At 40.7% G+C, this 18,291-nt stretch overlaps 1 protein-coding gene across 5 annotated transcripts in view; it reads right to left on the reverse strand.

Annotated features, from left to right (window-relative positions):
* dcaf6 (DDB1 and CUL4 associated factor 6) overlaps positions 1–17,936 on the reverse strand; it is a 39,690-nt gene extending 21,754 nt beyond the window's left edge. For 3 of the 5 annotated variants that reach the window (XM_011489229.3, XM_011489228.3, XM_011489227.3), the window contains exons 1-2: positions 17,323–17,936; positions 11,837–11,898 (exon numbers count right to left, since the gene is read on the reverse strand). In XM_011489229.3, coding sequence (XP_011487531.1) covers positions 11,837–11,898; positions 17,323–17,419 — 159 coding nt within the window. In that variant the 5' untranslated portion in view covers positions 17,420–17,936. The remainder of the gene's footprint in view (positions 1–11,836; positions 11,899–17,322) is intronic. The other 2 variants (XM_011489230.3, XM_011489231.3) reach the window with 2 other exon arrangements.
* Positions 17,937–18,291: the final 355 nt, after the last annotated feature.

Below are 18,291 nucleotides of genomic sequence, written 5' to 3' on the forward strand. Positions count from 1 at the left end.
GTTTATGGGCTGTTTTGGGGGTGGGGGGTGTGCCAGAGCTGTCCACTCCACCCACTTCTGTAGAAGGAGAATAAACACTTCAGTTTGATCATTTCTGTACATAAACTTCCGACACACTGGTTTTCTGCCAGTCTGTGTGTGTGTGTGGGGGGGGGGGGGGGGGGGGGGGTCATGTCACACAGGATCAGATAGACCAGCCTCCGCCAAATATTAAGATACAAATGTATTTGTATAAATGTGCAAAACAAATTATATTTGGTCAATAAAAAAAAAGTTCACCTCAACAAGTTTGTAATGTAACTGTGGTTGTCAATGACAGAGGTCAAAGGTTTCCTGAAGGCCCGTTTAAAACTACCCTCACTTTAACCCTGAACTCTGGCTGAAATCCGCCTGAACTGGATAACTCTGGGTATGTCGGTTCCAAAAGACCGGATATGAGTTAGCGTAATTACGCTCCACTTGGTAACCCTGGGTTAACGCACGTGCACAGCAAGTTCACAAAGACATTTTCAATGGATTGCCGATTTCCGGAGTCACCATGGAAACGCGTAGAGAAAAAAAGAGAGCTCTATACTTCAGTGAGACGGAGTCTGAGATTTTAATGACGGCGTATGAAGTAGGGTTGGGCGATGTCCCCTAAATTGGCCGTTGACGATGTTTGCCGTCAACCATCGGGATGGACGATGACATCGTCGGGGGGGGGGGTATTTTTACATTTTTCGTTCTTATATAACTGCTATTCGTTATTTTGCTTTTTTCATTTTATTTCCCAACTAATGGTTAATCCGCGATGATCCAGTATAAACTGAGGGAAGTGACTTTAACAAAAAAAGTAACAAACAAAATAGAAAGAAGTAGTCCGCTCCCGCACTTAACTAGCGAAGTGGACCGGCGGAGTGCGGATTTACAGCTTTGTGTTTGATGGGAAGGGGGGGAGGAGGGGGGGGGGGTACATGAGCGGTATGTGTTGGAGATTTAAGACTGCGATCCGTCCCGCAGCTCTAGGGGTACAAGCTATCAAACTCAGAACCGGGTCTAAAAGTGTGTCTGAGCACAGTTCGGATCGTCAGCAGACAAACAGCGGTTTGAGCTTCAAAGCAGAAATGTCGCTCAGTCCTTAGAAAACATTCAAACAATCACGTGGATTTGTGTTTCCAGTCGTGTCCCGACTAAATAAAGGCTGATGTTGTTCACAGCATGCAGCGCCACCCAAAGCTAATGTTGTTAGCCTGTGTGTTAGCATACTGCTAATCCTGGCTACGTTCAGAAAAAGCACTGACCACACGGATTAAAATTCAAATGATGAGCAAAGAGGTGTTTCATAATAACCGTAACATTATTAAAAGCACGTTTAGAAGATCGTCTCGTATTTTACCGAGCTGACATGTCAATATATATAGCCGCTCGGCGCTGTTTAACATTGTTTTGTATTGAATTGTTACATTCAATAAAGTTGGGGGAAAAAAGCCGCTCGGCGGAAGTTGTATCCTCTTCCGGTTTTCAAACTGCGCATGTGCGAATACTGCGCGTGTGCGAATGATTTATTCCGACCGAAATTGTGACCTTAGTGAACGTTTTCATATTCTTAAAACATTTTTTTGGGCCCATCTACACGGTTGGATTCTAATCCGACCATTGATCCCATCAAAATATTTTGTACATGTAACCGCGGCTTATGGTGTCGACGCGCAACGTGGCGGGGGCGTGGCATCACGATGGTGGTCTCTCCATCGGGATGTCAGTCACCCATCACGATGGACGATGATATCGTCCATCGGCACAACCCTAGTATGAAGATTATACGTCCATCAAAAAAGTAATACGGCTGCATCATCAAAAGAAAGAGTTTCTGCTTGGAGGAAAAGAACGGACAAAGTAAAAGCACGAGTTTCTATCTCATTTCTATTTTCATTGTGACACACGTAAGGGTTAATGGCCGACGAAGTGTGCGATATTACTTTTTAACGCACACCGTGGAAGTCTGAACCGTCCGATGCGAAGCGGAAGTGCGTTAAAAAGTAATAACCCACACTTCGAAGGCCATTAACCCGCTTATACCATGGTTACCGGTACTTACAAAAGCAATACATATTGGCCAGTTTTTAGTCCTTTATTAGGGCCCGAGCACGGAGTGCAAGGACCCTATTGTATCTGTTAAGTTTATTATTATTATTATTATTATTATTATTATTATTATTATTCCGACTTTTCTGTCGCCTTTTTGAGGCCTTTAACATACCCCAAAACTCACCAAATTTTGTATACACATCAGGAGTCGCGAAAAATTTCATATTTTATAGGAGAACGGCATAGGTAAACAAAAATGGCTCGATAGCGCCACCTGCAAAATTTGTTTTCGCGAGCACCTCCATATGCTTTATAGTACAAACCTGATTTTAACAGGGCATGTTCATCGGATAGAAACCTACAAAAAAGTCTCTTGGGACCAAGCTGTCAGTCGCACAGGAAGTCTGATATTTTGATGTCAATATGTCATTTTTGCTGTATTTTGGTCATTTGCAGGCCTCGCTCTAGAACGAACTCCTCCTAGAGATTTGAGAGTAATGACTCCAAACTTTGGTTTTGTAAACTAGACACATGTCCGATGTTAAATTGCAAAGCTTTTAAGTTTTTATGGATGTTTGTGACCATGGCGGCGCGTCAAAATTGGAGGTCGTTTCGAAAACACGCCATGAAAAGAAAAATGGCCATTACTCAGCCATGCATAATCCAATCTGATCCAAAATTGATGTGCATGATTGTAGTCTGACTCTGAACACATCTGCAGTGAAAAAATCTGGAAAAAGTGTAGCGCCACCTGCTGGCAAGAGGAAATGACATGTTTTACTTGGAGCATCACTACTCCGAGTAGGATGAGCCGACACACCTGAAAATGACGTCCACCTGTTGAAAAGCCATTGAAGTTTACTCTGACAAAAAACCATAACTTTCAATGCGGGGGTGTGGTCGTGACAGAGCGGCAAAGTTGGGCATCTCGCTATGCACACAAAAGTTGCTCTCACGTGCACATTCCTTGTCCAATCTCACTGAAATTCAATGGATATGATGAAGCTTCTATTCTGAACCCATGGATATGACAATCTTGGACGAGCTCTATAGCGCCACCTAGTTATTGCATTGGGCACATTCTGCCCTGTATTTTCTCTTTGCTTTGTCCGATGTGCATGAAATTAAAACTGGAGATACTCAGAAGGGTCCTCTCTCATCATGTAAAGTTTCATGGGTGTACACCTGACGGTGCCTGCGTAACAGGAAGTGGTCGATTATGTGCACCCAAATAATAGAAATTTATTATAAATCAGCCGTTTGTCTCAGGAAGCTGAGATTTCAGAATTAGATGCCTTTAATAACCTCCAGCTTTGATATGTAACACTATAGGGTCTACGAGAAACTTCATCACTTGATTTTTTTAATGAAATTTTGGACTGAACAAAGATTTTTAGCATAAATTCTGTTTAGGTTATCAGCACCAAGAATTCAACTTTCATAGGCATTTATGTGCTACTGCTTCCTAAAAAAATTCAGAATTATTGAAGTTACAGGTGAACTTTTAGACATCATTTCATCCAAAAAGGTCCGAAAACGTCTTTTTAGGCAAAACTGCAAACACCTATTTTTTTGCCTAACTTATCTTTCAAATATCAGCACAAAAAAATTAAAAACGGTAGGGATCTGTGTTTGCTGCCTTCCATATTTTTTTCAGACTTAAAAGTGTAACAGATGATTTATAAAAAATCCTTTTTCATCCAAAAACCTGTGTTAAATCTGTCTAGACTCCAAACAAACATTTTTTTATGGTAACTTATGTTTCAACAATCGACACCAATTTTCACACACCTATAGCTAAACATGTCCCATAGCTACCTGAATATTTTCATAGATATAAAATGAACTGGTCATTCTAACATCTGGCATTCTAACATCTAACATCTTACATGTCAAAGCCTCTCTCAGCCTGGCTCTGCTGAAGGAGTCGTGTTACAACCCCGCCCCCTCCTGCTGGGACCCCTGCTATGTAAATTAGCAAGCAGTGAACAGAGAGATGAGGAGTAAGAATGACCATTATTCAGGCATGCATAATCCAAAGACAGCCAGTTAAACACTGAAAGACATATTTTTTCGGTATGTCTTTCATACATCTTTAGTATTAAAAACTCTCCAAGATGAATGTGCCTGACTCCACCTGCAGGTGGATCACAGACTTCCTGACGGACAGACAGCAGTATGTGAGGCTGGGGAAGCTCGTCTCAGATACTCGGACCACAAGCACCGGATCCCCCCAGGGCTGTGTCCTTTCACCCCTGTTACTCTCCCTGTACACAAACAGCTGCACAGCTGGTCACCTGTCTGTCAAACTCCTGAAGTTTGCTGACGACACCACACTCATCGGCCTCATCTCTGACGGAGATGAGTCGGCCTACAGGAGTGAAATAGCCAGGCTGGTGTCATAGTGCAGCGCTAACAACCTGGAGCTTAATGCTCTGAAGACAGTGGAGATGACAGTGGACTTCAGGAAGGCCCCAGCCCCCCTCCCCCCTGTCATCCTCTGTGACTCCCCGGTGACCTCTGTGGAGTCCTTCTGCTTCCTGGGAACCATCATCAGCCAGGACCTCAAGTGGGAGCAGAACATCAGCTCCATCACTAAGAAGGTCCAGCAGAGGATGTACTTCCTGAGGCAGCTGAAGAAGTTTCACCTCCCTGAAAAGATGCTGGTAGACTTTTACACCGCCATCATCGAATCCACCCTCACGTCCTCCATCACAGTCTGGTTCGCTGCGGCCACGGCCAGAGACAAGGCCAAGCTGCAACGCGTCATCCACTCAGCAGAGAAGGTGATCGGCTGCCACCTCCCGTCTCTCCAGGAGCTGCACATCTCCAGGACCTGGAGGCGGGCAGCCAGGATTGTAGCCAACCCCTCTCATCCAGGACATAATCTCTTTCGGCCCCTCCCTTCTGGCAAGAGGCTCCGGTCCATCAGGACCAGGACCTCGCGCCACAAGAACAGCTTCTTCCCCACTGCAGCCAGCCTGCTGAACAGAACCCCAACTCCCCCAGGTGACCCCCCCTCCACCCCCCGCCCACCAAAGGACTGTCGGTGCCACTTACAGGCCCCACCATCCCAGCCCATCTGTGCTCCCACTTTAATTCACCTTACTCTACTGTATATAGTGTGTTGTTGTTGTTAACTTAATTTTTAACTTATTCTTAATTGCACTATACACCAAGTCAAATTCCTCGTTTTGTAAAGTGCGCTCTACTGAACATGGCAATAAAACTTTTTCTGATTCCTGATTCTGATTCTGATTCTATTAATCATTGTTTTTTATTCATTCAAAATGCAATTAAATCAATATTTTATCTTTTTTCTTTTCCTTTTTCTTTTTTTTTTATCTCTTATATCCTTTTTTATAATCAATGTTTGAACTTCTTTTCCTTTCTATTGTCATGGTTTCAGTTTGTTGTCTTTTTTTTCGCTTTAGTTCTTGTTCTGTCTTGTTTGGTTCTGTTTCCTGTTTTATTTTGAAAGGTTTCCTGTCTTGTCATGTTTCTTGAGTTTTACTTCCTTTGGTCCCCATCTGCCCTAATCGTGTTCACCTGTGTCTTGTCTGCCCTGTCTGTATATAAGTCTTGTCTCTGCCTTCCTCCTGTGCTGGTCCATTAACTTCTGCTCATGTTGATCACGTCTTCTTGTCTGGCGTCCATGTCCCTTGCCATGCCACAGTAAGTTTTTGTTTTTAGTTTTGTCATCCTGCTCTGCAGCGCTTTTTGTTAGTTAAATAAACCCACTTGCCCTGAACCCGTTTGCCTCCCGTCTCTGCGCCTGGGTCCTACCTGCTCTCGAGCCTCCCCCCCACACGACATCTATACATCCAATGAAATTAAACTACAAATCAACAAACACAACTGATAACAAATGTCTCTAAAAAATGATGTGTATATTTGCAGAACCTTAAAAACACCAAACAAATAACAAATGCTTCCCAATTAAAGCACAAAAAATGGAACACAAAATGTAAAACCCAAGTTAGAAATTGCAATTTGAAAAAGATACTTTTTTCAGCAGCTTTTCAAAATCAATCACCAATTCTACTCTTCTGTGGATGAAACAAAGAACTCCAGAACAATGAAGCCATTTCTCTAAGTATCTCTCACCTTCAGTTTTAAACAAGGTCTGTGAAAATCCACCATACATTGGTCACATGAACTCAGAGACCTGCTAAAAGTGCACAATTGTAAAAGCTCTTTTATATAGACAACTGTTTGTTTGCTTAGAGCTCTAAATATAAAAAAAATGCTTTTCTATCACCTAGACACAGATGGAGAACCATATCAACTGGATTAATAACAGGGTGGCATGTTTAGACAACATGAAGCTGTCCATCACATTTTTGACCTAAACATGTAAACACATCCTTGGCTCTGCGGTTAGGAAATGGTATTTGGGAATCTCTTTATACCAGGAGCCAGCCTGGCCATTGGAACATCGCCACAGTGCCCATCCAGACTGGGACAGAAACGGGGTCCACTTCAGAGCCGTGAGCTGCTGTGTTTAACTCCAGCTGTCCCAGCAAGGTAGACAACTGCAGCAACATCCACTGACCAAGCTGACAAGCCCTGGCAGAAAAGATCCCCACAAGAAAAACACTGGCTCAGGCAGGCTGGTCAAAAAAAAATAGTTTTGCCATTGTCTTGCAGCTCGCAGATCAAGTGGTTTAGTTTTCCAGTAATGTCAGTCAAGAATGCAAGTTCAGATTCACAATGTTCATATTCACCATATTCAACAGACATCTCCTCCAATAGCACCTTAAAAATCCTGTGCTGTTTTGCTTTGCAGCTGAGGTTGTTTACGATTTTCAGAATAAGAGTCATTATATGTCCAGAGCCAATCACTTCTGCACATAAGGCCTGCTGGTGAATGACGCAGCAGTAATGCAGACATTTTGGAAAGTCTGGGTCAGCTTTACAGTGAGTGATGAAACCTGTTTGTCTATTGATCATAGCAGGAGTCCCATCTGCAGTCACTGCTACCAGCTTTTCTAATTGTACCTTTTTCTGCACAAAAACTCCTTCACCGTGTTATACATTTCAACTCCTCTTGTAGTTGTCTGTTAGGGCAGATGTGTCAGGAGTTCTTCTCTTGTGGAAACCAAAAGCTATGCTGTACTGTTGCCGTCCACAGACTCATCACACTGGACGTTAACCACCTGCACTTTGCAAGATCCCGGTCCAGCTAATTGGCCAAGTTATCAGACATAGCTGACACTCATCTAGACATTGTAGTGGAAATTGAATGAGTTCTTTTGTTCTCATCCTTAGGGACAGTGATAGCAATTATCATCATTGCTTGAATTTTTTTCATGCTATATGCAAAAGTCTTTGTCCCTTAAGGCAACAGATTACAGCCCCCCCCCCCCCCAGGCTGCTGTCGTGTTAACAATAGCTTGGAGCTCCAGAATGGACAAGAAAAAACGACGAGAATGGCTCGAGCAGGGCGTTGCTCACGGGGCGGTCGCTCGTGCCATGCGGTCGCACGTGCTCGGGCCCGCTAAATGCTACTTGTAGCTTTAATTCTTGTTTTTTTTTTCAAATTTGGATAGCTTTTCACACAAAAAGCGGACTATTTGTTATGTGATGCGGCGCACCACCGCTGCAGTCATATATATATTTATATATATATATATATAAATATATATATATATATATATATATATATATATATATATATATATAAATATATATATATATATATATATATAAATATATATATAAATATATATATAAATATATATATATATATATAAATATATATATATATATATAAATATATATATATATAAATATATATATATTTATATATTTATATATATATATATATATATATATATATATATATATATATATATATATATATATATATTTTTTTATATATATGCTGATCTTTCCGATGGGTTGAATAAAGCATCAGTTCAGAGAGAAAGTTCACCTCTTACCGCTTGTTTTTGTCCAGATGATGAAGCAAAAGGTTGTTTTAAATAAGCCGGCGCAGTGATACAAAACATTTAAGCTAGGTGACCGGAACTTCTTTTTTCACCGTGCGGTTATCAGGTTTTAATGCACAACCAGCAGCCAATCAGAATCGAATATTCACCCGGACCATGGTATAAATATATATAACTTATCAAAATTAAATGAATTAATTCAATGGGCAACAAATTAATATTTTTTTACAACTCAAATTTACATAACATGTCATTTTATTCCAATTCAATAAAATGTTTTTCCAAATTAATCTATTGTATTTCTTGAACTATCATATGTCTAAATTTCAGCCTGCAGATATACTCATTTTTATACCAATAAAATGAATGACAGCAAAAAGAAACAGTACGTCGTTAATCATTTCTCTGACTTTAATAATTGATACTTTATTTATCCCACAATGGGGAAATTCTTCTCTGCATTTGACCCCGGGAGGTTTGGCTTGCCTAACGACCCTCACTTAGTGATGTTAATTGCTCGCCAGTAATTGCTTGCCCCCCGTACCATTGCTCATTCCCCTCCAGGAATTGAACCCTGGATTCCTGCATGGTAGCCTCTCACCTTACCAACCGAGCTAAGAAGTGGTGCTAAATGCCCTCATCATCCTCTCCCTCCCTCTCACTCATGGTGCAGAAAGAATTGAACATTACAGAACAAAATATCTAGACAAAACAAAGTAATACAGCTAGACATATATATCAAATAAATGTCTGATAACTATGTGTTATTTTTAAGATGAATAAACTAAAAAAAAAAAAGATTTATCTTAACTGAAGCAAATAATTAAGTTAGATCAAAGTAAAAAAGTTTATTTTTCCAACATCCATACATGGTCTTATCACATACTTTTTGTCACGGTGGAAAAAGTATCATCTGAGCTTCTTCATCCACTAAATCATCTTCAAATGAACACACCATGATGCTTCACTATCTCTGACAACAAACTAACCTTCAACTAAACCTGCTCCAGACCAGGTTATGTTCAGAGCACGAGTTGCTATGGCAACTTGACATAGGTAGGTCTTCACCAAGTTTGCAAACACTGTAGCGGCTATTTTCCATGAAGATCTTCTCTGCTGGGATGTTTTGGGGCTGTTGCTGAGCAACCTGGACTTTCAACTCCTTCCACAGATTCTCTATTCGATTGAGACGGGCTAGAACACTCCAGAACATTGAAATCCTTTTTATGATGCCACTTCTTTGTCCCCCATGTCGTTGTGTTTAGGATCAAAGGTTGTGTCCGAATTCCTTCCCTAGTCATGTTCTCACTGCTGGAAGGAGGGTTTAGCCCAAAATCTCTCCATACATTGACTCCATCCATTCATTCATCCATCCATCCTCTGAACCAGTTTTGTCCCTTTCGGGGTCACAGGGCTGCCGGGGCCTATCCCGGCCACTCGTGGGCGAAGGCAGGGGGCATCCTGGACAGGTCGCCAGTCTGTCGCAGGGCCACAATCACACACCCATGCACACTCACACCTAGGGACAATTATAGAGTAACCAATTAGCCATTGGAGCATGCTGTTGGACTCTATTCCCCCTTTCCTTAACATGGACCAGTTAGTTCCCTTTGCATTAGAGCAGCCCTAAAGCGTGATGTATTCCCCCTCATACTTCACAGTGGCGTTGTTTAAATTATCAAACAGTGTGATTTCCTGGATTATTGTTTTCCATTTCATCTATCACAGTTAAAAATGATGAACATAAGTGGGACAACCTGCAGAAAAAACGCTCATTGCTAATAATAGCTCTCGTTAATCCAATACTGCATGAGTACTACACAGACACAGATCATTATTTTTCCCATCCTGCTCTTCACAGGCATAAAAGAAAACCTACAGTGCACAAAAACACGTGTTGTCAAAATACACTTCAGGCTGAATGAATTGTGCTTTCAATGTTGTTTGGGATTTTCTCCGCTCTTACCTTTCTTCCCTCTTTTTCTAGCTCACTTGGAGTAGCTCCAGAAATTATACGGGGTTTTTTACTCCTGAGGCTGATTTTAGTGCTCATATTTACTTTATTCAACATTAGCACCACCCACTAGAGAGAGAACATTTTAGCATTCAGGTTTTCCCCATCATGACATAATAGAGATGTTCTAACTGTTTGTTAACCCAGCATGTTTGTGGAGCATAGCACAAGGTAAACATCTCTCCAAACAAGAGTGAGCTGTATTTTCAGAATTATTGCTGCATTCAAGGATGTTCAGCTTTGGAAACAAAACCTAAAATATACGGTTTTGTTTGTTTATGTTTAGTAAAAATGTTATGTTTCTACAGGGCTTTTTAAGATCTGAGAATAAAAGGTTTGTGACAAACATAACTGTGTGTAAAATTATACATAAATGAAGTGAATTGTTGCATATCCCTTCAGGTGTCACCACAGCGAATCAGCTTTCACTGATTCGTTTTGGCAGAGATTTTTACGCCTGATGCCCTTCCTGACACAACCCTGTATTTTATCCGGGCTGGGGACAGGCACAGAGGGACCCAGACTTGGGCCCCCTAGTGGCTACAGAGTGGCTACAGTAGCATGAAGGGTCTTGCCCAAAGACCAACACTGGATAAACCTCATTGCGGTCCCTGAGAATCCAACCCTTACATACACTGACCAAAAATATAAACGCAACACTTTTGTTATTGCTCCCATTTTTTATGGTATGACCTCATAGATTTGAAACATTTTCCACATACACAAAATAACCAGTTCAGAGTAGCCTTTTCTTGTGGCCAGTCTAAGGCACACCTGTGCAATAATCATGCTGTCTAATTAGCATCTTGATATGGCACACCTGTGAGGTGGGATGGATTGTCTTGGCAAAGGAGAAGTGCTCACTATCAAAGATTTAGACAGATTTGTGAACAATATTTCAGAGAAACTGGTTATTTTGTGTATGTGGAAAATGTTTCACATCTTTGAGTTCATACCATAAAAAATGGGAGCAATAACAAAAGTGTTGCGTTTATATTTTTGGTCAGTGTACATAAAGTGAAAATAATGTGGTAAATAGAAAAATGGAGTTCATACGTCTCAGGGCACATTTTATAATCATAGGGATCTGTGAACCAACAGGGTTCACAGCTGTTCATAGGCCCTGCAGTGCACGTTTTAACACAGAACAGAGATTTGTCTGCGTTTGTGTGGATTTCATATATTAAGTATCATGAGATCGTATGGACACAAGACAAATCTAACAACATTTTCTCAGGATGGATGTTTTCCTGCCTGCTGTTCCTACGAACAACAGATCAACGGCTGTTGGCGTTTCAGCACCGCTCAACTTCTCAATGTCAAAATGTTTGCTGTTACTCGGCTCAGGGCAGCTTCAGGTTGAAGCTGAAGATCGCAGAGGACGGAAGCAGAGTTCGTGGACGTGAACTACATTTGCAGAGAAATTCCGACTGGATCTCTGAAACACACAAGTCGGTCCAAAGTAACAAAGGCTTATGTATGCTCTGAATGTGATCAATGATCACATTTGTCCCTTTGCGTCTCGACTTATCAGTCAATAATGCTGAACTTCAGCTCCTCTGCACACAAATATTCAGTCAGTGAGGAAACACGCAGATCTTCTGGCTCGTGGTTATTTTTGCCGGGCCACTCTCCTGTCTGATGGAGAGAGTGACAGGATGTGTGACTGCACCACCAGCTTCAGGTTTCCCTCCCAGATCCACCAGCTGACCAAAGATCTCAACTTAACGCCAACCCGATTGGTGTTTTCTTTCACCATGAGATGAATCACAATGAAAATTTTAAAGAAGGGAACACTTACGCAGCCATCGTGCACATTCAGAGTGGATTCAAGCTTTAGCCTCTGGACGAATTCTCTTCTCCCTGTGAAGACACAGACATTCACATTTCACAGCTCTGCTGTTAACATAGCGCCTTCTGATTTGATTGAATGTTTCTAGGGTGAGTTAAATGACTTTTGCTTTGAAACTGACTGCAGAAGGTGTTGACTAGAGCAACAAATGTGAGCAAAAATGAATTAACAATTAAAAAAAAAACCAACAAATTAGAACAATACACAACAGTGGCAAATATCTAGAGGACATCACATCAACAGCAGTGTCAATTTAAGCTAAATTTACCTTTTTTTTACCAGTAAAACTCTTTTTTAAAGATTTTTCGACAGCTGGTTATTGTTTTTCCTTAATAGTGCAACTCTTTTTCTCCTTTACATTTCTTGTTATCTTCATGGCAAAGAGATGATTGGCGCTGAGCAAAAATTCCTGGAGGTGAGAACGTGCGCTGGCGCTCCGCGTGGGAAAGCGATTGAGGTGGAGGTCTCAGAAACGTTGGGAAAGCAGCTGCACTTTATTCAAATGAGAGACTGGACGTGCACAGACAAGATCTGTCTTTAATCAGAGATGCAGAATCTGTTACACACTGAGCTCCTATCATAATTTTGGCACCATAAATTCAATTTCTTCATTATTTCAACACTTCCTTCCATGGCCCTACCTGCACTTTCAATAAGAAAACATGTTGTTGTAAAAAAAATACAATTCTCTTAACATTGCCGCTGAATTGAAATTTCTTACTTGTGTAAAAAGTTACATTTCACTGGAAAACCCACATTTTTGTTTAAAGTTGATTAATTTTGATAAATCCTGAAAGCACCAAGAGGCAATGTTTTGACTTTTCCCCTAAAGCTGATTAAGTGTAACTGTATTGAAAAAAAAAGGCTGTAAAAAATCCCTTTTAAGCAACATCTAATGGATTAAGATAATCCAGAAAAAGTTGTTATTATTATGCAACATTTTTCTTTGAAGTCATTTTTGTTGTATATTGTTTAAGCTAAAAGGCCAGTTTCTCTTCATTTCTAACTTCCTGATTGTATAAAGGACCCACTGTGATGAAAATGGTGTTTTCTATGTTTTTAACGTGTTCTTGTGACATTTTTCTTACTGATGGAGGACATATACAAAGAAAACTAAGCTTAGAATTGTATTTCTAAGGTTTTTTCTCTCTTTTTTTTCCAAATCGTTATGAATCCAGAGCAAGACAGAAAATGCTATTGGAAAAGATCGTATTTGTGATGCAGAAAATATACCAGTTCTCTGCTCTGCTCCATTCTGATCCACCCTCCTGCAGACAACTACATCCATGTACGTGTTTGTTTTCCTCGTCCGAGCTACCATATGGATCATAACTGAACGGCTGGACAGCTCCAATGTTGCTCGCCATCTTTGTTGCTCTGATAAAGTAGGTTGGGGGTGTGAGGGGCTGTAAGCCAGAGAATTACAACAGAAGGATGATGGGAAGTGGGGGGGAGGTTGCTCCACACCAACAGTACCACCCACAACTCAGAGGCAAATTTCTGAAGAACTCCTGCCGCTCTGCAGAAACTATGTCCTAGAAAATGACATGTTTATTTTTATTTTTTTTGGCTAAAAACAGCATCATCATAATTCAAAATGAACTTTGAATGATTTTACAATAGATCAAAGGATGATCGGAGTCTGATTTTAGTCAAAGAAAATCATGAGAAAACCTTTTTCCAACAAAATTAGGATTGAGGGAGATATTTGAAAAGTACGATGGAGTTTAAGGGACACCAAATAAACAAAAACAAAGTAAAATCACTAGATTTAAAGTCGTAAATTTACAACTTTAAATCTAGTGATTTAACAGTTATGACTTTTTCTCTCGTAAATGTACGACTTGAAGGTCGTAATTTAAAAAAAGAAAATTGTTTGAAGGCTGGCCCTAAAACTCCATCGTGGAACACAAAAATGTAGATGGAATTTTACTTTGACACAAATCCCCTTAAAATGTAAACACATCTTGGATAAATGTGCATAGATGTGAGGAAGAAAGTAGTATAGTAGAAACTTAGATAATGATTTGAAAAGTTTATTATTTGTTCCATACTATGTTCCAATCTGTGAATTTTTGGGGTCCCCTCAGAACCAAACAATGAAGCCATTAGGATGTGCCTCTCTGATAGAAACACACTACGACCTCTGGGGTTGTCTTCTAACCTGGGGGCTGCGTTCCAAATCAAAGTGCCCCCCAGCCTGTTACCTTTAACGGCTCCTGAGGCTAAAAATATCCTGCAGAGCCGCGTATCTTTCTTCCTGTGCACAAGCACGGCCCGGACTTTATCTCAGGCAGGCTAAAAACAGCTCCGACTAAACCTCTGCGGCACCTGCTCCACCTCAACAGGCGGACATGTCTCCGTTCAGCCGCCTGACTCGACTCGCTGTGCTGCGTGGAACACAGTATGTGACGTCCGCAGCCATACGCCAGCTCCTATGTCATCTGTTCCTGCTGGTGTTGTAATCTCTCAGTGTTTCATTACAAACTACACTTTACTTATCTGAATAATTATTCATAATTATAAATTTATTGTTAAACTAATAGAAGTGCCATATAGTCAGAAGTAGAGTTTTATTGGGCCTTTATTTTGTTTTCTGCTTGTTCTCCGTCTCCCAGAGATCAGGCTCTCTAGCACAAAGCCAGCATCCTAGGAAGTTGGTGGTAGTTTCCCAAAACCTTCAAAATAAAAGTATTTTTTTGCGTATCTATTTTTTTTTTTAACTCACTCTGCCCGTCACCAATAAACGTCATTCTGCTTGATTTCAGAGGGACGAACAATATCTATGTCTGAAAGAAGCTTTCATTGGTTGATTTTATTTCCTTCCTCTGTTTTCTTAAAAAAAAAAAAAAAATAGACATTTTTGAAATGAAAAACATTTTTTGGGGCAACTCACTTTACTGAAGTTTCTGAAAAACTACCATTTTTTTTCTTCTTATATTCCAGTGGAAAAGGATACAGTTAGATTTAAAAGGTTCGCTTCAAATGTTAAAAGGTTGTGTGGTAATTAAACAAGGGTGACGTTTCCTAAAACTGAAAAATTATTTGCATTTTGAAGGATAAAAGAAATGGATGTGACATTAACTACGAAACAGTCTCCACAGGCATCAGCTTCAAACCCCATCGAGCTGCTTACAGAGAAGAAAACTAGACGTTTAGAGGTACCGGAACTCGTGCTTTAGCTTTCAAAAAGAACTTTCAGAAGATTTCTCTTGCAAACGACATGATCAGTATTCAGCTCTTTTATGTGCCAAGGCAGCTTTGATGAATAGAGGACCTGGAAATTTGGTTTTGATATTAATTCCATTACTTTGTGTTCAGTTATTTGTCCCACGTGTTATTTTAAACAACGATGAAACATAAATCTGCATCATTAAAAAATTTTAAAAAAATAAATAAACGAAATATACCAGTTTTTGCAAGAACACAAAAGTGTAACTCTGGTGGAACAACAAATCAAAGTATGAACTCAGGAAGTCTTTAAAGACCCCCTTCAATTAAAATTGTGTTTTTAACATGTTCTTGTGAATTATTTCTCTAGATTGAGGACATATAAAGAAAAATTAAGCTTAAAATTGCATTTCTGAGTATTTCTTCATTCACTTTGGTAGGGGGTGTGAGTGAGGGGCTGTAAACTTGGGGGAGAGCGTGTAAACAGACGGATGTCAGGGAGTGGGGGCAGACTTACTCTGCACCAACAGTCCCGCCCACAACTCAGAGAAGCATTTCTAATAAACTACTGCCGATCTGCAGAAACTATGTCCTAGAAAACGACACAGTAAAGACGGCATAATCAACATTAAGACCAATGGGAACGCTTTTAAAATAGATCAAAAGATGATCAAAGTGGGTGTTTAAATTCCCCTTGGGTGCTGTACATTGATGAAAAGCTTTCCAAATTTGTACTGCTCAAAGTACTTCCACAATCAGGAAAATGCACAGTATTTTGTTACTTGAAGCAAAATAAAAGTGTGAAGTTACCTAAAAATGGTAAATAATATTATATCTGTCCCCATTCGTTGCTACATTAGTAAATTAGTATCACTGATGTGTAACTGTCTGACACGTTTCTGAACCCTTCAGCCAATGATGACTTTAAAATGAAAGCTCTTTTTAAAGCAGGGGTCACCAACCCTGTTCCTCATGGGCCACCACCCTGCTTGTTTTGCAGCTAACCCTGCTTCAGTAGATCCTGATGAGCTGGACTGAATCGGTTTCCGGTTGACTGAACACACCTGATCCAGGTGAGCAGCAATTTAGCAGCAGTTTAGAACATCAACTACAATTTCATCTTTAAACCAACCTCTTCCTCTGTGCGATGACTAAAGCTTTCCTTTATGTTTCCAGAGGAAAAGGACTTATTCCATTTTGATCTGCATTATAATTTCTCAATTTAAGCGTATTTGGTACCTTTAACATGCATTTACCCAGTCACAATGACTCGTTGATGCAATCTAGTCACTTCTGTTTGGACGTTGTGTTTTATTAGTTCATTCGGTTCGTCTTTTCTTGAGAGTTTGGACAAAGGTAAAAAATATTGACTGGGGTATTTGTGACTTGACTGCAGTATAACAGCTTTCTTTTTTCCTTTTGAGAAAAGTAGCTAAGCAGCTCCAACAGCTTTTAAAGATATCAACTTACTCAACATACCGTTAAGTAGACATATAATACCATATTTCAGTTTATGTGCTACTTTACTGATCTAGTGATCCAGTAAGTTGCAGCACTGTCATTAGAAGACAGAAATCTTTCCCCTTTCTGTTTGGGAATTGTGTTAAAGCGTATAATTCAGGAATAATATGTAGGTTAATAAATATTTGGGCGCTGGTTTTAACCTTGATTTATAATTTCATGATTCTATCGCCTCTTTTCAAAAAGCAAGATTTGTACAGATTGTAATTGTAATTGCAAAGACGTGACACCTTAAGCTGTCAACAGGTTGGAAAAAAAATTACATTTCTAAAAAATTGGGGAAATTTTATTTACCCATTCTGGCAAATTTGATGTATTTTTCAGGAATGAATTACAGGGAAAAATAAGGTGGTGCTGCCTGAAAATGGTTGAATTTGAGCTCATCTGACATCTTAACTGCAGATTCTTTACATCAACAGGAACTATGTAAAGAGGACTATTTCTGGACGGATACAGAGGTAAATAATCTCCCCTCTAAGCAGCGACTGAGGGTTTCTCTAATAGGTCATCTCCACTGGAATCGGTGGGGAAACAGACTAAAAGAGGGAGTGACTGCTGTGTTTACACTGAAACAGAGGCTGCAGCTCCCCGGTTTAACTACGCAGGTTGTTTGTTTTGGCCTGAAACGATGCCTCGGTGTCTGTCAGGAGCTCATCTGCTTCCACAACAAGCCCAGCTCTACGGAGTGAAACGGAACCTGTTCTGATACTCATGTTAGCATAAAAACAAAGGTTTGTTCTTACCCAAGTAGTTAGTCCTGATGGTGTTCGGTTCGTTGTATCCAATTAAGCGTTTATTGACATCCCAAACCAGGTTTCCAGTACAGGACATTGTGACCATAAGTGTGTTTTCAATGGCATTAACATTTAAACTAAGCTAACTGTCGTTCTACTCTCTCTTTCTGTTGTTGTTGTTGTTAAGTTCCTGTCAGGAGGGACGGGGTTAGCTGGCCAAAACATTCCGCGTCCGCATTGCTAAGAATAAAAAGACTCGTTTCCGTGAGGCCTCCGCTGAGTTCCCCCCACCCCGACTGTGTCTGTACTCTCCGGGCAGCTAGCTGTCTGTCCTGCTGGCCCGAGGACTCAGCCACGCATCAGCTGTCACGTCAGGGGGACAATACGCAGTCTCCGGGAGCCCTCCATAACCCGAGACCGTCGGCGCAACTGCGCATGTCCAAGCTTCCGTCATCAAATCTGTGTCAACGCGCAGAAACACGTGACCAGGAAGTAGAGGAGGAGGCCACCTGCTGGAAATGGAGGCAAATTAGCTTGGAACAAATTCTCAACTCATAAATGGTGTTGTCCTGTTTTTAATCTTTAATCTGTCATCTTTATGTTTTTATTTTTACTGTATTAGCTCTCGTTTTTATTGACTGTTTTTACCTTTGTGTTGTAAAGCATCTTTGTGTGCCATTTAAAGTGCTATACAAATAAAATGTATTAATATTATTCATCGAGCCAGGACCTCCAGCGTGCATTGGGGCAGTTTGCGGCCAAGTGTGAAGTGGCTGGTATGAGCTTCCTCCGTAGGGTGGCTCCCTTAGAGATAGGGTGAGAAGCTCGGAGTAGAACCACTGCTCCTCCACATTCAGAGGAGACAGTTGAGGTGGCTCAGGCATCTAGTCTGGATGCCTCCCTGGGGAGGTGTTCTGGGCATGTCCCACTGGGCGGGGGCCCCGGGGAAGACCTGGGACATGCTGGAGAGACTACGTC

This window comes from Oryzias latipes, chromosome 21 (assembly GCF_002234675.1).
Source record: "Oryzias latipes chromosome 21, ASM223467v1".
Lineage (NCBI taxonomy): Eukaryota > Metazoa > Chordata > Actinopteri > Beloniformes > Adrianichthyidae > Oryzias > Oryzias latipes.